We start from the raw sequence: 22,201 nt of genomic DNA on the forward strand, positions 1-22,201 counted from the left end.
GCAGGAAAACGTGGGGGGAGGTGCTGGCGAGAGAAAGAGAACTTGCGTGAGGAGGAGGAGAAACCAAATTTAACATTTGGCGTGGAAATGGGATTTTTTTTTTTTTTTGCATCCTCCAAGCAAGTAAAGTGAAATCAATCAACATTATCCTCCCTCCCCTCGGCAAGTGAGGATTACTTTCTCCTTGGGTAAAGGAAGAGAACTGAAGCAGGTAAGAGCATAAGCTGACTTTTCAGAAGCCCCCAAAGAAGAACACCCGTTGGAATTAACCACCCTTTAGGTCATTCAGTCTTGAACGGAAATCGCAAGGCAGGAGCTGGGTTGAGTGCTCCTCGGTCGGGCATTCAAAGCCCTCCAAATCTGGCCCCACTTTAGCTATCCAATCATAGCTGCCTCCATCCCCGTGCAAGAACTCCCGGCTCCAATCAGTGAAGTCTCCATGCCATTCTCAATGCGCCGCAGACTCATTCTTCCTTCGTGCCTTTGCTCGTGCTCTTCCTCTCACCTCCCTCCCCACCCCACCCCCTTTCCTGGATTGCCCTCCCTCCTCCTCTATACCGCTCTCCAGCCAACCCAAGCTCTCGGGCACAGCTCAAGTCGCGGCTTGTCAGGGTCCCTGGCAGCTAAGGCCCCTGCCTGCCTCGGAAAGAAACGCGTGTAGTTCTCACAACATGGAGGCTCAGGCTCCAGCCACAAGCTCCTTCCTTCGGAGCCAGTTGAACCCCTGGACGTACTCTCTGCCCCCTACCACGCTACTCATCCTTAAGAGCTAGCTTTGCCCACCAAGAGTAATACTCCCTGCCAGAAACATGCAAGTCCCCTTTAAGAGCAGAAGAATTGGCTTTTCTAGGTGGGGCTGATCAGGGAGGCCTAAACTGCCTGGGTGTAGAAGACTACAGCCAAGGCCTCTGGCACCAGAGGGAACAGCTGCTCAGCTCACACTGACCTTTCTATGGGCCTGTGGGTGTTATGAGCTATTCTGCTTTAACTTTTCTGACAGTTTCTATCAGGTTTCTACCTGTCAGATTCTCTGGCCACTTTCCTGCAGTGCTTGGACTTTGGGCAGTGAGTCCCTGCCACCTTTTAGACTCCTCCTGGGTGGGGAATCTGATTGGCTTGGGTTTCTTGGCCTTTGGAGTTCTAGGTTCCCTGCCTTGGCCTGGAACCTTTTTATTTTGCACCACTGTGCCCTCAGGCCTGACTCACAGAATCCACTCCCAGCCTCCCCCTGAGTTCTTGCACGTGGTGGGAGCAGGAGGAGTAGGAGGGAGGAAGGACACCTGCGTGCAAGACAGCTCCTCCATGAGGATTCGAAGCCCTTTGGATTCCTTTGCACCCTGAAACCCACCGCACTGACTCTGCCACATAAACAAGCCCCCTTTTCCATAACCTAGGGTCACTATTCGCTTAGACATTTTTAGAAAATATTAGTTGTTTATGAACTTATTTTGCTTATGGACCCTTATGTTCTATGTAAAAACAGGCTTTTTTTCTGTACCAAATTGATAGACGTGCTGTGCACTAGACAGAAGCTTTGAAGAATGAAAATGCCTGATGTTTGCTGAGCACTTTTTACTGTGCAAGACCGACCTAGCACTTTCCATATATTGTCATCCCCAAATTGTATAATGTAGTACTAGTCTCCCTATTTTACAGATGAACCAGAAGCTTAGCGAGGTTAACACTCTTAAAGTGACCCAAATAGTAAATGAGGGAGCCAGGATTTGAATCCTGAAGTCTAATGCCAGAGCTTACAAGCCTTGGTGAAAATGAAGTTATACTGAAAAATCTTGAATGCATATGTAAGCTGTATATCCATGGGGCAGATGGAGGGAGTAAAAAGGCATTGGGGAAAGTTGCAAAGTCTCCCAGGTTCTAATTTTTTTACCTTGCCAAGAGAGAATGATGGCTCCACGTTGCCACACCCTGGGAGGGGGAGACCCTAGGGAGGAGGTTCATCCAAGAAGGGTAATGTATCCGAGACTGTCAAACGCCTTAAGAAAAGGAAGCTGAGAACCAAGACGTTTCTTTTAAAATTTACTACCGGGTGTCACACAGGCTGACTTCCCGACTGCAATTTTTCAGTGTTTTATGGGTTCCATAAAAGAGCATGTCATCCCAGCAGCCACTAGAGGGCACAGCAGAGCCGCAACCCTGAACTGCCCTCTAGCGGCGGTGCTGACGAGAGGGCAGTGTTGAGCCTGTGGGCCCTCAAGGGCCCACGGGGAGTTGACATCTGGGACTCTTAGGTTCAACCAGCAATGAGAGGGGTCGCAGATAATGTCAGACTTAAGAGATCTTATTGCCAGAATGGACATCCTTGCAGGGAGGCTTTAAAGAGTCAGCCCCAACTGCTCACTTAAAATCTGGGAGTGGAGTGTGTGTTTTGTTACCGTCTTCCGAGAGGGCGGTGAATATGGTTATACCAGTAGAAACCTAAAAGAAATCTGATGAAGTTATTCAAAATCGTGGGTGGGGACTCAAGCCAAACCCAGATACCTTGAGTAAAGGTGGCAGTGTAGCCATGGTGCTTCTGAAATTGTGTTTGCCCCCCTCTGGTTATGAAACTCTGTACTAAGGTCCCTCAGGGACCCAGAATCAATGTGGCTGAATTCCTCAGACCTTCGGTTTGACTCAGTGAGAAGTAGCGGAAAACATTATAGTGAACATGAATTTTCAAGAGAATACACTAAATTTTGAGCTTTTATTTCTCAACCCTGAGGAGTATAAGTCTGTTCTCCCTGGGAAAGTGTACTCCCATGGAAAATTTTGAGAAACACTGATGTAGTGGGGAAGGAAGACTCCAGTCTGAGAGTCAGAAAACCTAGGAATTCAAACCCTCTGTTCTCATCTCTGTAAAAATGAAAATCATGACCTATCTCACAGGGTTATTGTGAGAAACACATAAGGTGATACCTAAACCAGGGAAATGCTGTACACAGAGAAAGACAATCTATAAGGTGGATCGTGAGTACCTCGAAGCCTTATTTTACCTTAGTAATCCCGGGACACAATTCCTTACTCCTGGGTGTTCATATTTGTTGAATTGAGTAGTTACCTAACCTGAATTTTCTTAGCCCAGTACATTATACCATCTTGCTCTCTTATGTCTAAACTTTGTCTCCTTTATGAAACTAAAGGAGTACATATGTTTATGTACATATGTTTATCATACATTTATTATACCTCATACATAAGTGTGTCAGGCATTGAAAATATAAATAAATAGATAGATAGGTAAGACCTGGTCCTAACTTGAAGTAGTTTACATTCTGGGGAGCAGAGAGACCTATTAATATATATTAGTTACACAAGGTGATGAGTATAGTGGAGGGAGGGATTGGTCCTGCTCAAGGTAAAAGAGCTTTGGGAGAAGGCCTCTTGGCTATCATTTGAATGGGGTCTCATCGGGTGAATAGAAGTTCAACAGGCAGTACACTGAGGGAAGATGTTTTCAGGTCAAGAAGCAGCATGAACACTGGTGTGAAGCCATGAAAGGGCACATGAGATGAGTGCATAATGCAGAACCCAGTGTTAGCTCTGTGCTCAGATCCTTAATGGAGTGTATAGGGGAGGGAAAGGAGGGGAGGGAGACACAGCCCATTTTACTAAATGTTACTCTGTGTTAGTTACGATTGTTCTGACAAAATGAGGCCTCAAATAGGCTCATCATTGGTTAATATTGGTTAAGTGCTTAAAGTGTACATTTAATTTCCACCAAGTATGGTGGTTTACAGATGTGGAAAAGATCAGGTTCTACCCTCTTTGCCTTTCCCTCTTAAAAACAAAGGATTCCCTCATCCTTTTTTCCTTTATCATTACTTTCTCTGCCTTCTTCCATTGCAAACTTTTCCCTCTAGCAGCTGAAAGTGGAATATGTAATTATCTACATGTTATTATTTAAGGGAACAGGGAAGGAAGGCTTTCCATCTCCAAAAAAACTTTCTGTGTATCAGAAAGTGATGATTAATTTCTTTGGACTAAGCTCTTGTCTTTCAAAATGCATGTAGTACAAGGGGAGCTGATGTATCAAGTTCCAGTGCTGTAATGTAATTGAGTTTTCAGTCTTTTACTAGCATTAGAGGGAGGGAGGTGAGGGCAGTCAGGGGGAAGACAACAAAGAGGAAGCAAGATTACAGAAGAGGGAGGTTGGAAGGCTCAAAACCAGGTGCATATTGGCAAATTTGGTTAAATTTTCTCCATGCCATACTTACTAATGTTAGCATGATGTGAAAATATGATTTCTCCTGTTAGAGCGCAAATATTTTATTATGTCATCAAAACAATGGTTTGTTAAGGGGAAGTGGCCTAACTATTCAAAAACTGGGTAAGGCAGCAAGGTGTTAACAACCCTGTCACTACCTGGCTATGTGACCCTATCTATACCAGTCATTCTGTCAGGTCCCTTTACTTACTCCTAAGGATTATTGGGATAAAGTTCTCGTAATGTACTTGGCTCTTCAAGTGAAAGGTATTGTGAAAATGAATGCCAGGTACTGCTTTGATTTCATTTAGAAATTTTCCACTGTTGTTACAATACACGTTTATGTTGTGACCTTTATTCTCTTTTTATGAAAGAAGGTTCAAGTTAATATCATCCGTCTGAATTTTAAAAGAAATGTTTACTTGGCCCCAAGTAGCAATTTGAGATCTTGGAAATTCAGGCCAGCAGCAGCTATGAACAGAAGCCGGTAAAGGAAAAGCATATTTACCTAACCCTAAAAGTGACAGTAAAAAGACACTAGAGCCAGTCCTACAATGAGGAGGTCAGCACTGGTGCAGTCTGAACTGGTAGAGCCTAGTCAGTAATCCACAAACTCATCACTCCTCAGTTCAAGACACATTTAAGTCCCTCTTATATACTAATTATTATGCTGAAACTACAGAAAGATTTAAAAATAAGTGGTAAGGGACTTCCCTGGTGGACCAGTGTGTAAGACTCTGTGCTCCCAATGCAGGGTCCTGGGTTCGATCCCTGGTCGGGGAACTAGATCCCACATGCGTGCCGCAACTAAGAATCCACATGCCACAACTAAGAAGTTCGCGTGCCGCAACTAAAGAGCCCACATGCCTCAACAAAGATCCTGCGTGCCACAGCTAAGACCCAGCACAGTCAAAATAAATCAATAAATCAAAAAAAAAATTAAAAAAAATAAGTAGTAAATACAGTATTGTTCTAATCTTCAAGAAGTTCATAATCTAATTGGAACATAGACATATCAGCCCACACATATTTTTAAACATGAAGTGAAAATGCAGGGGACAAACAAAAAAATAAGTGTGTGCCAGGATAATTTATTGAGCTATTAATTTGGTTTATGTTCCCCTTATATTTTCCCTCCTCTCCATTCCAAACATGCTTCAAGGGAGTTTTGTGTTTCTAGGCAGAAAGAAGTTTACAGGAGCTCCATATTAGACCATTCCAGGGGGCACCACTCACATTGTAATTGAAGCCTCCTGGACCACAACTCCTTAGGATGCTGTTACCCCTGGAGTTGTGCCCAGCAATTTGCCTTCCAGGTTCCTTGCTCCTAGAGGGATTTTGCTAGGGGGTTCAAGAGGTAGGGGCATCTGGTGAGGGAAAGGAGGAAAGAGAGAGAAGGAAGGAGGGGTTGTGCGTAGGTGGAACTGTTGCAAATGAAAAAATTTCCCAAACTGGAAGAGAGTCAAAGTTCAGGGTTGCAGTAGTGGGGACACCAGCCCTGTTTCCTCGATCACCCCAAGTGATAGCCAGACCTCAGACAGATGCATGGTGACCCTATGGAGGCTGGATCGCCCTACCACTCTTGGTCTGTGAGCAGAGCTGTTGCTTGGCTTCTAGGGACCATGTATTCCTGAACAATGAAGTTGTCAAAGTCCATCTTCCCCCATTTTCTGGGCTCAACATAAATCTTCCAGACTCTAGTGCATTTCTAGGGAAGAACGGAGGGAAGCCCAGTAATAACTGGGATTGGAGTTCCTTCTACTTCAGTGGAATTAAGGCTGGGATCATTTAAGTCTGACGTGAATTTAATTTGATTTAAACACAATAAAGAAACGTGACATTTCTTGCATGCCCAAATTTGTACTTACAGCTTTAAACCTAACTAGTTGTGGATACTATATACAAAGCAGTGTTAAGCGAGATGTGTAAGATTAAGCATCACAGTGAATGGCACAGCTAATAACTGCTGAGGGAGTTAAGAGAAAGCAAAGAGCAAATGGAGGTGGCTTCACGGAGGACCAAAAAAAAGTAAAACAGAGGTGGCTTCACGGAGGGCTTCGGACAGAGTTGGAGTGTAAGGAAAGGGAAGAAGTTTGTGAAAGTGGGAGAGAGAATGTCAGCAAGCCAGAAGGGAAAAGCAGTGTGAACAGAAGCAGGAAAATCAGCATGACTAAAGAGTCAAACGGGAGACTGGCCTAACCGGAGTGAATAGCTGATGATAAAGGTTGTGCTGGGTACCAAATTCCAAATCTCTGCTTCTGTCCTCGCTGTATAAGGCAGGGTTGTATCAGAGAACAACCAGTAGGATATATTATAAATTTCTTGTAATATTCATTATGATCACATATTTATCACAATATTTATTGTAATTATTCTATTATAATATATAATTTAAAGGAACTGGCTTGCCTGATTGTGCGGGTTAATAGGTCCAAACTCTGTAAGGCAGGCCAGCAGGCTGACAGGCCAGAAACTCTTGGGCAGGAACAGGTGCTGCAGTTTACAGGTGGAATTTCTTCTTCCTTAGGAAAAACCTTAGTTTTGCTCTTAAGGCCTTTCACTTGATTAGATGGAGTCCACCCAGAATATCAAGGATAATCTCCTTTACTTAAAGTCCAATGATTGTAGATGTTAACCACATCTAACAGAATTCCTTCACAGCAACACCTAGGTTAGCATTTAATTGAATAACTGGTACATTAGCCTAGTTAAGTTGACACATAAAACTAACAGTCACATTCACTACACTCTTTATGTCATCCCTCATGTATTTGAGAAGAGGAGGAAGTCTTTGGACTTTCTTCTTAGGAACCTCAGGAAAGATCCTTTCCTATGAAGTAGGCCAACTTGTGTCCTTTCCTTGGGTATATTTATTTTCTTTGCTCTTTTTTGTATATAAATATACATACTCCCAGGAACTTCCTGTTTTTCTTCATCCTTCTCTCCCGCCCCCATTACCTGAAGTTGTACCAAGAATTGTGGTTTGATGTTAGTATGGGTTTTTAAAAAATCTTTTGTTTTTCCTATTTATAGTGCCTCTAATGTACCTATTAGCATCATTCTCCTGAGTTGGCCAAGCTCTCAGATTTCTGCCTTCTGTAGCTACCTTCTAAAGGGCTCAGCTGATGTAAGCCTCCATCCTTGTCACTTGTAACCCTGGGTCTGTGGTTGGAACAGGGCTCAGCATCCAACATAAGGGCAACCAATCCCCTGGCTGGGCAGTGACCTGTGAGCTGGCTAAATATAAGGTCTTTGCTCAAGGAAGAGGTTAGTAATTAATTAACAAATTGATTCCTTTCTTGGAGAATATGAATATGATAAAGAGAGACAGTTAGGCAGTTAGCGGTAAAAATAAAGTAGCTAAGAGACACAAGCGAGGCAGACCTCAGAAAGCATTAAGCAGCAGCAACCAGTAGAGGGAATAAGTAAGAGGCAACTGTGAGAAGACAAGCAGAAAAGGCTTTCAGAAGATAAGATAGTTGCTTAGTAATGGTAGGAGCAATAGGCCCAGAGGTGGATAGAAACTGGGGAGATTTTTTGATGGAGCTCCAGAGTAAGAGGGCACAAATGAGGAAGAGCAGATTATTGGCCAGGCCTTGGGGAAATCCAGAATAACTGACCAGAAACCAAGGAGCAGAAAGTCTAAGTGACTTCATACAGACTTGAAGAGAGCTAGGGAACTAAAAGTCCATTTAGGTTCCAATGCAGTTCTAGCAAGTGGTTTATTTCCTCAGATCCTCAGGAGAAGGTTTCCATTGCTACCTTACTTTAGGGTGGATCTCTCTCTTCCAAAAGATTCTTACACATGCGGTTATGGTCTTGACCATCTGAAGGGCTCAATTAAATGTCAAGAATTGCGTCCTCTTGAAAGTCTTACCTTATCCATTCCTCATCTCACCTGCACCCAGGATGAGTTAGCTGTCCCTTTTCTGTGGTCCTTTAGGACCTCACACAACCTTATGTCAAAGACACTATCTCATTATATGGTAATTGTAGGCTTACTTGTCAATTTCTTGTACTTACCCTCCCCACCGTTGGCTCCAAGTACTGTGAACTGTATGTGGTTAGGATGTATGTTTTTATAATTTTTTTTTTTTTTTTTTTGGCGGTACGCGGGCCTCTCACTGCTGTGGCCTCTCCCGTTGCGGAGCACAGGCTGCGGACGCGCAGGCTCAGCGACCATGGCTCACGGGCCCAGCCACTCCGCGGCATGTGGGATCTTCCCGGACCGGGGCACGAACTTGTGTCCCCTGCATTGTTAGGCGGACTCCCAACCACTGCGCCACCAGGGAAGCCCTATGTTTTTATTCTTTTCTGTATCTCCTACATATAGTACAGTCCCTACCATAAAGTAGCCAAATAATAAATGTTTGTTGAATTGAATTATTGAGTTAGAGAGAACTCCTTTTGTTTAGGCCAAGAAAAAAAAGGCAGGATGCAGGAAAAAGCAGAATGGGCTAATAAGAAAACTCAATAGCTTGTCCGTAATAATAGTGCAGGTACTAAGAACTTAGTTAATTCATACTTAAAATTCATGTCTCTGTGACTATACAAAAATTTCCCAAGCAGCCAAATATTGTCTGTTCAGCTAGACATCTGGTGCTATGATTCACCAGTTTTAAAGGTACTTTGGCCAGCCCTCTTCCTTTTTTTTGTTTTGTTTTGTTTTTTGTGGTACGCGGGCCTCTCACTGTTGTGGCCTCTCCTGTTGCAGAGCATAGGCTCCGGACATGCAGGCCCAGTGGCCATGGCTCACGGGCCTAGCCACTCCGTGGCACGTGGGATCTTCCCGGACCGGGGCGCGAACCCGTGTCCCCTGCATCAGCAGGCGGACTCTCAACCACTGCGCCACCAGGGAAGCCCCCTCTTCCTTTTAAGTAGAAGAGTCAGCTACGTTCTCCCTTCAGCCTCCAGTTTCTCATCTGAATTCAGATCCACACTCTTGGACAGGCCAGGCTTGAGGCTTACTCTCAGGAACATCCCTTGGGCTTCGGAGCTGAGAGTCCAGGACCCAAATCCCAGCCATACCCCTTGCCACTTTTGTAGTCCCAGACAAGTCCCTCACAACTCTCTGAGCCTTGGTTTCAAAGTGGTAGAAGTGGGGAAATAGGACTCCCTTACATAGTTATGCTGAATGTTTGATGAAAAATATTTGTGAAAATACCTAGCACAATGTTTTATACTTCGTAAGAGCCAAATAAATGTGAATTTCCTGCATATTCCTGAGGAGGTGGAGAAGGGAAGGGAAGACATAGGATGATGGTGGAGGACAAGGACCTTGACAGTAACAGGGGCCCTGAAAATCAAATGGGCCAGCAGCCGAGGGACCGTGTGCCACCACTTGAAAATCTGTTAAAGCACAGGTCTTAGTCATCCAAAGCCACACTGCACCTGAGGCAGCTGCCACAGGAGATTTTTTGATCAGTGTGGAAGGACATTCAAACCCTGCCAGGTTGAAATTGGGGCACAGTTGATAGTGAGATAGGCATCATTAATGGCAAGGGGAAAATTTTTGGCCTACACCAAGCAGAGAAAATTTTGAGATTCATCTAATGCTGTCTCAGAGAGTTCTGAGAATGTACAGAGGCAACCCCTGCAAATAAACCCAACACTGGAAATGGAGAAAGAAGGGAAGGTGTTAATAATCAATTGAGGAACCTCAGAGTATTCATAGGAATTTCACATCCATATGTATCCCTTCTGAGGTCCCGAAAGAAAGCCCAATGAGACCAGCTACTCTTCCCGGGGACTTAAGAGCCCAGATAACGTGTTTGTGTGTGATTGAGGGAGGGGGACGTCAGGGTTTATGTTTTCCAGCTGCTCTGGGTAGAGTTCCCTTAAATTAAAAACTGTTAAAAGTTAGCTCATAAACAGGCTAACTGAACAGGCTGCTTGGCAGGCAGGGATTGAGGTATGGCAGGCTGGGGGTAGCATTCCAAAACAGGATGAGCTTGTTAGTCAGATTTTTCTGACTGAATATGTCACAGATGTCACTGATTGCTGCCTAATGTGTCATTTGTTATCAGGCAGAAAATGCTAAATGATTACAGCTCTGCAGCAACCGGTGTCTCCCACCCCCATGAAGGAACACTTTTTAATTGAATGGACCACCGAAGCTATTTTTAAAGGCAAGTGACTCAAGACTAAGTACCCCTTTTCACTCTAATTGGTGAACATCGTTTTCTCATTTCGAGTCCCCTCAGAGATGCTGTTGGAGTAGGGCTTCAATGTTCTTTCTGTGTCGTAGATGCTCTTTCTGAGTATATTTTTAAATGTTTTGAAATTTTAAAAATGGTAAGATAATAAGTTACCACCCACAAATAAATTATATTTAATGGTGTTTTGAAAGGGTTAGTTTTAAAATCCTGTGTTTGAAGATTAAATCAAGACGTCAGACTGAAGGAAGCTTACCTCTACCAAATCTTATGAAATGACAGAAAAGGTTGAGAGATGGGGGAAAGGGGAAGGGGGAGAGGAATAATTGGTAACAGGACTGGGGACAAAAAAGTGTCATCAGTGTATCAGAAAATTTGGAAAATTTTCTTGGAAAAACAAATTAGAGCACCTGAACCTCAAATACTCCTAAGCTTAAGACTGCTAAAGGATTAGAAGCAATTTCAGGGCTGCTCCCATCTCAGAAAGAGCAGATTCAGTGCGTAGAGGGTGCTAGCATAACGACCAGAGTAATGAATGAAGATATAGCAGTTGGAGCAGCTGGACTGCTGATCTCCTTCCCTTTTCCTGCTTAGAATTGTCCCCAGATTAAAGCAGTGAGCCTGTGGGTCCTGGGAGCCAAAGATAGAATAATAGCAATGGACTCCAGGAGGGACAGGGAGACCCCTCGCTCTGAAATCACTCTGCCCAGCAGTATGTCCTTCCCTTCTCCTATAATCACCGGAGTCAACTCACATTAAGAAGAAGTAGAGCACTAAAAGGAATTTTCATTTACAAAGTAAAAGATTAATCAACGTAAGAATAACCCAAGTTTGTAGAGGCAACAAACTCAGTAAATACTGAAATAATACCTGTGGAAAGATAAATGAAAAGTAAGTATAAATTTCATCTTATTTTAAGAAAAATATAACTATAAGTAAAATATATACTTGCTACAAATTAACAGTTATCTTCAAAGAGATTAGGACATTATTACATTAGTGGAAAGGAAGCAAACAGTGATCTTAGGGGTTAAAAACATGATTTTCAAAATAAGAAAACTCCCCAGATGTGTATCATCAATAGAAATTCCTTGAAAGGATAACTGACTTTTGGATGAATTTTAATAAAATAAATAATGAATCCAAGAAAGGTGAAGATATTCAAGAAACAGTGGAAAGGAAAGAAACTAGTTAACTTGTCTAATTATGGCCTGTGTTTAAAAATTAGTAACATAAAATTAAAATCTAGTTAGATGCTGGCAGACTTTTCCTGTAAAAGACCAGAGAGTAAATATTTTCAGCTTTGTGGTCCATACAGACTCTGTCTTAACTACTCAGCTCTGCTGCTATAGTGTGAAAGCAGCCATAGATAATATGTAATTGAATGGGCCTGTTTGTGTTCCAATAAAACTTTATTTACAAAACAGGCAGCAGGACAGATTTAGCCTGCCTGCCACCCCTGTTTTGGATGAATGCAGCATAAAGATGGCAGAGACAAGGTGTGATGAAGAGATAAGAGGAAAGTTCTAAAAGGTCAATTAATAATGAACCTTTACAAACCTAACAATATAACATCAAAAGTCATGTTTATAATATAACATATAAAGTAAAAACTGATAGAAATACAGGTAGTGATGAAAAATACACAGCTATTTTGGAAGACTTCAACCCAGAAATTGACAGATAAAGTAGGAAAAAAGGAAGCAAGCGTAGTGAGAATTTGAATAACACAATAAAGAAACTTGACTGAATAGGTGTAAAGGACTGTACACAATAAATGGTGAATGCATGATCTCTTCTAACACACATGCAACATTAACTACTTTCTAAAACAAAGAGAGAAAAGAAAATGTTAATAAATTCCCAGATAAGAAATCATTCAGGTCACATTCTTTGATCACACTGCAATAAAATTTGGAGTTAGTACAAAAGAATACAATTTTTGTAACTTGGAAATAAAAAACCCACACCTTTAAATAACTTTAACTTAGAATAACTTTAATGAAAAGAAATGTAAACTGAAGCTATCAATTATTTAAACATAACAATACCAAAAATTTATTAAACATTACTATACAACCAGCTTTGTGGTAAGTGATCCACCTGGATTGTCTCATTTTATTATCACAATAATCCTGAGAAGTTGATTCCATTATCATCTATTTCACAGATGAAGAACTGAAACACAAAGCTCTGTTAAATAACCTGCCCAAGGGCACATAGTCCATAGATGACAGAGTTGGGATTTGAACCTAGATAGTATAGTCCAGAGCCAGTATATTTAACTGCTACGACAAGAAGAACAATGAGATCAATACAATTCAAAATCTATACATACTCAGAGAAAACTTATAGCCCTGGATGCATGCATTAGAAAATAGGAAAAGATTGAATGGAAGTAAATCGTGCATACAGTTCAAGAAGCTAAAAGAAGAAAAATAAAAATATATAAGGAAAGTATTACTAAAGAAAAAACCAGAAATGCATGAAATAAGGAGTAGAGTTAATCTGAATAAAATTAAAACTGATCATCTGAAAAGAAGCAAAAATATCAGAAGTCTAGAATGTTTAATCAAGGTTAAAAAAAAAAGAGAGACAGAATTATCAACCTTTGAAATAAGAAAGGGACATTATAAGTATAGAGTAGATTCTAAAAAATCTGAGATGAATACAAAATTTAAGATAATAAATTAGAAAATTCTAGATTAAAATAATTTCTGGAAAATAGAAATCACCAAAATTGACCCATGAAGAAATAGTCACCTTAAAACAACAACAATAAAAACAGTGAGAGCATAGTCAAAGCTCTCTCATAAAAGGTCACCAAACAAAGATGGTTCTATAAGTAAGGAACAAATAATCCCTATGGTATATTAATTAGTTAATCCAAAGCATGGAAAAAATAGAAAGTTTTCTAACTCATTTACATTGGAGCTGACATGGCCTGAATTTTAAAACTGGCAAGAAAAGCGTACACTCACTTATGAACACATATACAGATATCTTAAGTATTGGTATTAGTAACACTTTACTAATGCCAGAAATGTATTTTTTAAATGTCATAAGTAAGAAGGATTTATCTAAGCTATTTATCTAAGGTATTCAAGGCTGATTCAAAATTCAAAATATATTAATGCAAATCATTACATTCAAAATAAAAAAAATATTAAGAGATACAAATGGCGTTTGATACAATTTGACATCTATTTTTTTTAACATCTTTATTGGAGTATAATTGCTTTACAATGTTGTGTTAGTTTCTGCTGTATAACAAAGTGAATCAGCTATATGTATACATGTATCCCCATATCCCCTTCCTCTTGCATCTCCCTCCCACTCTCCCTATCCCACCCCTCTAGGTGGTCACAAAGCACAGAAGCTTGTGCTATGCAGCTACTTCCCAGTAGCTATTTTACATTTGGTAGTATATATATGTCAATGCCACTCTTTCACTTCGTCCCAGCTTACCCTTCACCCACCCTGTGTCCTCAGGTCCATTCTCTACGTCTGTGTCTTTATTCCTGTCCTGCCCCTAGGTTGATTAGAAAGAAAACCACTTTTGCAAACCAGAAATAGAAAGAAACTTCTCTGTTTTAATGAAAGATATCTGCATACACAAGCATCATAGCTAATGAAGTATTAGAAGCTTTCCTATGAAAGTTTTTTCAATATTGCTTTGAGAGTCCTGGCTAATGCTATATGATAAGAAAAAGAAAGTTAAAAGTGGCAAACCAGGAGAAAATATTTTCAAAATATATATTATTACATTTAATAAAGAACACCCCAAAATTGATAATAAAAATATAAGCAACCTAATAAAAACATGTGCAAAGGATCTAAATAACCACTTCCATAAGGAGAAATGTAAATAATGAATAAAAAGTAATTTAAAATAACAGTGAATTGCATTTTTTTTTTTTGCCCTTAGAACTGGCAAATGTGTAAGAGATTGATAATATCTAGTGTTTATAAAAATGTTGGGAAACAGGTATTTTCATATACTGTTGGTCAGAATGTAATTTGTAAGACTTTCTTAGAAAGCAATTTAGCAGAATTTACCAAAATTTTTACTCTACAATTTCTTTTACTCAGCAATTTTGTTTCTACTGTTTCAGCCAAAAGAATTGTTCATAGTGCACAAAAAAGAAAATACTTGTTTGTGTGCACCAGGAAATTTTAAGAAAGTTTGTTGCAACATTGTTTCAAATAGTGAAAAATTAGGAGTAATTTATATATCCGTTAGTAGGGAAATGAATTAATTATGTTACATTGATACAATAGAATACTGTGCAGCTGTTAAAATGAGACTGATCTGTATTTGACAGAAAGAGCTGAAAGATGTATTTTTAGGCTAAAAATAAAATTACAGAATTATTGTGAAGTGTGGATGTGAATTTTTTAATGTTACACATACATATGCATATACATATATATATATATATGCACATATATATGTGCATGTAAATGTATAAAAAATAATTTGGAAGTAGAATCACCTAATGTTTTTTTTTAGGGAGGACAGCAAGAATGAGGGACAGGAAACAGAGGTAAGACTAATGTTTTAGTCTCTATATTTCAGTGTTGTTTGAATCTTTCAGTGAAAATATATCCTGTAAATTTCTATGATTTTTTAAAGTTTTTTTTTTGAGTTTTAACATACTGAGACTAAAGTGCACAAATTATAAGTATATAGCCCAATGAATTTTTAAACGTGTATTACTCATGTAACCACTACCCAGATCAAGATGTAGAATATTTCTGCTCCCTAGAATGCTCCATTGTGGTCCTCCATTGTACCCACCACCACAGATTATTTTATCTGTCCCTGAAATTCATAGAAATAGAATCATACAGCTTGTTCTAATTTTGTGTCTGGCTCTTTTAGTTTCATATCATGTCTACTATACTAATCCATGTTATCAGTTCTTTTCTATTGCTTATAGTATCCCACTGTATGAATACACCACAATTTAGTTATCCATTCCTCTGTTGATAGACATTTGAGTTATTTTCAGTTTGGGGCTATTAGGAAGAAAACTGCTATGGCTTGCCTTGTACATGCCTTCTGCGATATTCATGCATTTCTCTTATATACCTAGTACTGGAACTGCTGGGTCGTAGAGGAGGTTTTAGTAGAGTGATTCAAGGTAATTGTAACAATTTACACTTTCATTAGTGTATATGGAAGTTCCAGTTCCAGTTGCTCCATATTCTGGTTACCACTGCATATTGTCAATTCTTTTCATTTTAGCCGTTCTGATGAGTCCATACTGATATTACATTCTGGTTTTATTTTTATTTGCTTGATAACTAATCATATGGAATATCTTTTCATGTACTTATGTCCATGCTGATATTCTGTTTTCTAAAACTCCCACTCAAGACTTTTCTCATTTTGTTTGAGCTGTTTATCTTCATTGTGTTGTTTATCTTTTTCTTACTGATTTGTTGGCATTCTTTAGATATTGTGGCTATGAGATATTTTTTGGATATATATGCTACATCTATGATATATGTATATAAACATGCATATATATATATGCATATATATCACAAATATCTTCTCTTGGTCTATGACTTTCTGGTTCACTCTCTTGATGGTGTACTTCGATAAATAGAATTTCAGAATTTATAAATCTTTTATGGTTCATGGTTTTTTGGGTCTTATTTAAGAAATCGCTGCCTACCCCAAGGGCATGGAATTATTCGTCTATGTTATCTTCTAGAACGTGTCAGCAGACTATGGCCCATGTGGCCTGCCACCTGTTTTTGTAAATAAATTTTTATTGGAACACAACGATTCCAATTCATTAGTGTACTGTCTATGGTTGCTTTTGTGCTGTAGCAGCAGAGTTGAGTAGTTGCAACGGAGACCATGTGGACCACAAAATTGAAAATATTGAGTATCTTGTACTTTACAGAAAAAATTTACTAACCTCTGTTCTAGAAAATTATTGATTTCCTTTCATATTAGGCCTATAATCCAATTGGAATTAAGTTTTGTAAATGGTATAAAATAGGGTTAAAGTTTGTTACGTATGAATTATCTAACTGCTCCAGCATCAAGTTTTGAAAAAAAATCTCATTACCACAAAATTGCAGTAGCACCTTTGATGTATATCAGGTTACTGTATAGGCATGGGCCTGTTTCTAGACTCTCTCTTCTATTTCACTGTTTGTTTACCTATCACTGCACCAGTACCACACTATCTTAAATATTGTAGGTTTATGCTAAGTCTTGGTATCTGATATTGTAAATCTTCCAACAATTTCTTCTTCCTGATTTTTTGGCTCTTGCATTTCCATATAAAGTTTAGAATTGCCTGATAAATTTCCACAGAAAACCTTGCTGGGAATTTGACTGTGACTGCATTGAGTCAATAAATTAATTTTGGGAGAATTGATGTCTTTATAAAACAGAGTCTTCAAATCCATGAACATGGTATATTTATCTATTTGTTTAAGTGTTCTGTGGTTTTCCCTACAATGTTTTGTATTTTTCAGTTTAGCAATCTTGCATGTCTTTCATCAGATTCATTCCTAGATATTAGACCGTTTCCAAAGCTATTGTTAATAGTGTTGTATCTAAAACTTTATTGACTAATTGTTTTTGCAAGTGTAATATATAGAAATGCAATAGATTTTTATATATTGAGTTTGTATCTAGTGACCTACCTAAATTCATTTATTAATTCTAATAGTGTACATATTTTTTTGAGTTTTTCTATATTGACAACCACGTCACCTGGAATTACATTTTTACTTGCTCCTTTCCAATATTTATACCTCATAATTCTTGTTTTGTACCCTTTTGCACTAATTGGGACCTATGGAACAATAATTAACAGAAATGATGAAAACGAATGTATTTGAATTGTTCTGAGCTCAGGGAGAAAGCACTCAACATTTCACCATTAAATATGTGAGCAATAGACTTTTTATGTATAAACTTAATCATATTAAAGAGGTTCTCTTCTATTCCTAGTTTGTTGAGAGTTTTTATCATGAACTAGTGGTTAATTTAATTGGATGCCTTTTTTTTTTTTTTTTTTTTTTTTTGTCGGTACGCGGGCCTCTCACTGCCGCGGCCTCTCCCACTGCGGAGCACAGGCTCCGGACGCACAGGCTCAGCGGCCGTGACTCACGGGCCCAGCCGCTCCACGGCATGTGGGATCCTCCCAGACCGGGGCACGAACCCGTGTCCCCTGCATCGGCAGGCGGACTCCCAACCACTGCGCCACCAGGGAAGCCCTGGATGCCTTTTTGTATCTGTTGAGGTAATCATATGGCCTTAATGTTCACTTTTTGTTAAAGAAGTAAATTATATTGATTAACTTTCAAAATTTAAACCATTTAAAAAAATTTTTTTGCCCACACCCCATGGCATGTGGGATCTTAGTTCCCCCGCTAGGGATCAAACCCACGGCCTCCATTGGAAGGCAGAGTCTTAACCACTGGACCACTGGGGAAGTCCCTATACCATTTTTTATTCCTAGAATAAGCGAATTTGGTCATGACGTAGTACATATATTCTCTGGATCTGATTTTCTAATATTTTATACTAATGTGTGTATCAATTAATAAGAAGTACACTTATGCAGTTTTCTTTTCTTGTAATTTCCTTGTATATTTTTGTATCAGGCTTATGCTGGTCTCATAAAATGAGTTAGGAAGAAGTGCTTTCTCTATATTCCTTAAAAGAGGTTGTACAAGATTGGTATTATTTCTTTCTTTAAATGTTTGGCAGAAATCACCAGTAAAGTCATCTATACTCGAATTTTCTTTGGGATAGATTTTAGTTACAGATTTAATGTATTTCTTTCTTTTATTATTTATTTATTTTACCTTATCCATTTTTTCCTTTTTATTTTATTTATTTTTTTTATTTTATTTTTTTTGCGGTACACGGGCCTCTCACTGTTGTGGCCTCTCCCGTTGCGGAGCGCAGGCTCTGGATGCGCAGGCTCAGCGGCCATGGCTCACGGGCCCAGCCGCTCCGCGGCATGTGGGATCTTCCCGGACCGGGGCACGAACCCGTGTCCCCTGCATCGGCAGGCGGACTCTCAACCACTGCGCCACCAGGGAAGCCTCCTTTTTATTTTTTAATTGAAGTATAGTTGACATACAATATTATATTAGTTTCAATTGTACAACATACTGATTCAGCATTTATATACATTACAGACTGATCACCACAATAAGTCTAAGTCCATCTGTCACCATACAGAGTTATTACAATAGTATTGACTATATTCCCTATGCTGTACATTTCATCCCTATGATTTACTTATTTTATATCTAGGAGTTTGTACCTCTTATTCCCCTTTACTTGTTTTGCTTAACCCCCTACTCCCCTTCCCTCTGATAACCACCAGTTTGTTCTCTGAATCTATGAGTCTGTTTCATTTCGTTTTATTTATTCACTTGTTTTGTATTTTTTGCAATGTTGTCAGTTTTATTTTTGCATAGGAAAAGCATCATAATGACTAATGAGAAGATTAAAATGGTCTCTGTGAATCATCATCTCTTGCCAGTGGTTATTCAGATTCAGAGTGGAGTATGAGATACTCTCTGCTTAATAATTTGTCAAAAGCAGTGGTTCTCAACCAGGGGCAGTTTTGCCCCTGAGGGGTTGTTTTGTATTTTAGATTCCACATGCAAGTGATAACATAGAGTATATATCTATGGCTGAGAAATATTCTCTTATATATATATAATACATAGATATATAATATATATGTATCTCACATCTTCTTTATCCCTTTGTCTATAGATGGACATTTAGGTTGCTTCCATATTTCCACATTGGCTATTGTAAATAATGCTGCAATGAACATAGGGGTACATATATATTTTTGAATTATATTTTCATTTTCTTCAGATAAATACACAGAGGTGAAATTGCTAGATCATATGATAGTTCTATTTTTAGTTTTTTGAGGAACCTCCATACTGTTTTCCATAGTGGCTGCACCAATTTACATTCCTACCAACGGGGCATGAGGGTTGCCTTTTCTCCACATCTTTGCCAACACTCATTATTTGTTGTCTTTTTGATAATAGCCATTCTGACAGGTGTGAGGTAATATCTCCTTGTAGTTTTGATTTGCTATTCCTTGATAATTATTGATGTTGAGCATGTTTTCATATGTCCATTGGCCATCTGCATGTCTTCCCTGGAAAAATGTCTATTCATGTCCTCTGCCCAATTTTTACTTGTTTTTGTTTGATGTTGAGTTGTGTGAGTTCTTTATACATTTTGGATATTAACCCCTTTTGCAACTATCATCTCCCATTTAGTAGGTTGCCTTCTCATTTTGTTGATGGTTTCCATTTCTGTGCAAAACCTTTTTAGTTTGTTGTAGTTCCATTTGATTATTTTTGCTTTTGTAGCCCTTACCTGAGAAGACAGATCCAAAAAAAATATTCCTAAGACCAATATCAAGAAACCTACTGCCTATATTTTCTTATAAGAATTTTATGGTTTCAGAACGAACATTTAGGTCTTTAATCCATTTTAAATTTATTTTTGTAAATGGTGTAAGAACGTGGTCCAGCGTCCTTCTTTCCCATGTAGCCGACCAGTTTTCCCAACACCATTTATTAAAAACAGTCTTTCCCCACTCTATGTTCTTGGCTCCTTTGTTGTAAATTAATTTGCCGTGTAAATGTGGATTTATTTCTGGGCTCTCTATTCTGTTCCATTCATCTATGTCTGTTTTTGTGCTAGTACCATACTGTTTTGATTACAGTTGTTTTGCAGTATAGCTTGAAATCAGGGAGCATGATACCTCCAGCTTTGTTCTTCTTTCTTAAAATTGGTTTTGCAATTCAAAGTCTTTTGCGGTTTTATACAAATTTTTGAATTATTTGTTCCAGTTCTATGAAAAATGCCATTGGTATTCTGGGATTGCATTAAATCTGTAGGTTGCTTTAGGTAGTATGGTCATTTTAATAATATTAATTCTTCCAATCCATGAGGACAGTATATCTTTCCATTTATTTGTATTGTCTTCAATTTCTTTCATCCACAGTCTTATTGTTTTCAGAGTACAGGTCTTTCCTCCTTGGTTAAATGTATTCCTAGGTATTTTATTCTTTTTTGATGCAATTGCAGTTGTAGATGGGATTGTTTTCTTAATTTCTGTTTCTGGTAGTTTATTATTAGTGTATAGCAGTGCAACAGTTTTCTATATATTAAAATCTTGCATCCTGCAATCTTATTGAATTCATTCATTAGTTCTAATAGTTTTTGGTAGTTTTAGGGTTTTTTTATGTATAGTATCATGTCATCTACAAATAGTGACAGTTTTATTTCTTGCTTTCCAATTTGGACACCTTTTATTTCTTTTTCTTATCAGATTGCTGTGGCTAGGACTTCCAATACTATGTTGAATAAAAGTGATGATATGAGCACCCTTATCTTGTTCCTGATCTTAGAGAAAGAGCTTTCAGCTTTTCACCCTTGAATATTATGTTAGCTGTGGGTTTTTCATATATGGCCTTTATTATGTTGTGGTAAGTTCCCTCTGTACCCACTTTCTGGAGAGTTTTTATCATAAATAAATGTTGAATTTTGTCAAATGTTTTTTATGCATCTATTCAGATGATCATATTATTTTTATCCTTTGTTTTCTTAATGTGATGTATCATGTTGATTGATTTGCAAATAATGAATCAACCTTGCATCTCTGGAATAAATATCATTTGATCATGGTGTATGATCCTTTTAGTGTATTGTTGAATTTCGTTTGTTAATATTTTGTTGAGGATTTTTGCATCTGTGTCCATCAGGGATATTGGTCTGTAATTTTTTTGTAGTATCTTTATCTGGTTTGGGTATCAAGGTAATGCTAGCCTTGTAGAATGAATTTGGAAGCATTCATTTCTCTTCAATTTTTTTAGTAGTTTGAGAAGGATGGGTATTTACTCTTCTTTAAATCTTTGGTGGAATTCACCTGTGAAGTTGTCTGGTCCTGGACTTTTTTTTTTGTTGGGAGTTGTTTGATTACTGATTCATTACTAGTGAACAGTCTACTCAAATTTTATATTTTTTCCTGACTCATTCTTAGAAGAGTGTATGCTTCTAGGCATTTATCCGTTTCTCCTATGTTGTCCAATTTGTTGGTGTATAATTGTTCATAGTAATGTCTTATAATCTTTTTTATTTCTGAGGTCTAAGTTGTACTTCTCTCTTCTTTCTGATTTTATTTATTTGAATTCTGTGTCTGTCTCTCTCTCTCTCCTTGAATGAGTCTGGCTAAAGGTTTATCACTTTTGTTTATATTTTCAAAGAATCGGCCCTTAGTTTCATTGATTGTTTCTATTGTATTCAATCTCTAATTTATTTATTTCAACTCTAATCTTTATTATTGTCTTCCTTCTACAATACTAACTTTGGGGTTTGTTTATTCTTCTTTGCTAGTTCCTTTGGGTGTAAATTTAGTTTGTTTATTTGAGATTTTTCTTGTTTCCTGAGGTAGGCCTGTATTGCTATAAATTTCCCTCTTAAAACTGCTTTTGCTGTGTCCCATTGATTTTGGAACACTGTGTTTCCATTTTCATTTGTCTTAAGGAATTTTTTGATTTCCTCTTTGATTTCTTCATTGACTCATTGGTTGCTTAGAAGCATGTTGGTTAGCATCCAAGTATTTGTGTTTTTTTCTTAGTTTTCTTCTTGTAATTGATTTCTAGTCTCATAGTGTTATGGTCAGAAAAGATGCTTGATATAATTTCAGTCATCCTAAATTTACTGAGACTTGTTTTGTGGTCTAACATGTGATCTATCCTGGAGAATGTTCAAGGTGCTCTTGAGAAGAATGTGTAGTCTGCTGTTTGGGGG

At 38.5% G+C, this 22,201-nt stretch overlaps 1 protein-coding gene across 2 annotated transcripts in view; it reads left to right on the forward strand.

Annotated features, from left to right (window-relative positions):
* Nucleotides 1–6: 6 nt before the first annotated feature.
* Nucleotides 7–22,201, forward strand: part of TEX9 (testis expressed 9) — a 217,420-nt gene continuing 195,225 nt past the window's right edge. For both annotated transcript variants that reach the window (XM_027123098.1, XM_027123100.1), the window contains exons 1-3: nt 7–211; nt 10,231–10,332; nt 14,873–14,906. In XM_027123098.1, coding sequence (XP_026978899.1) covers nt 10,245–10,332; nt 14,873–14,906 — 122 coding nt within the window. In that variant the 5' untranslated portion in view covers nt 7–211; nt 10,231–10,244. The remainder of the gene's footprint in view (nt 212–10,230; nt 10,333–14,872; nt 14,907–22,201) is intronic.

Source organism: Aethalodelphis obliquidens, unplaced genomic scaffold (genome assembly GCF_003676395.1).
Source record: "Aethalodelphis obliquidens isolate GAN/ISIS:26980383/991018 unplaced genomic scaffold, ASM367639v1 scaffold26, whole genome shotgun sequence".
Classification (NCBI taxonomy): domain Eukaryota; kingdom Metazoa; phylum Chordata; class Mammalia; order Artiodactyla; family Delphinidae; genus Aethalodelphis; species Aethalodelphis obliquidens.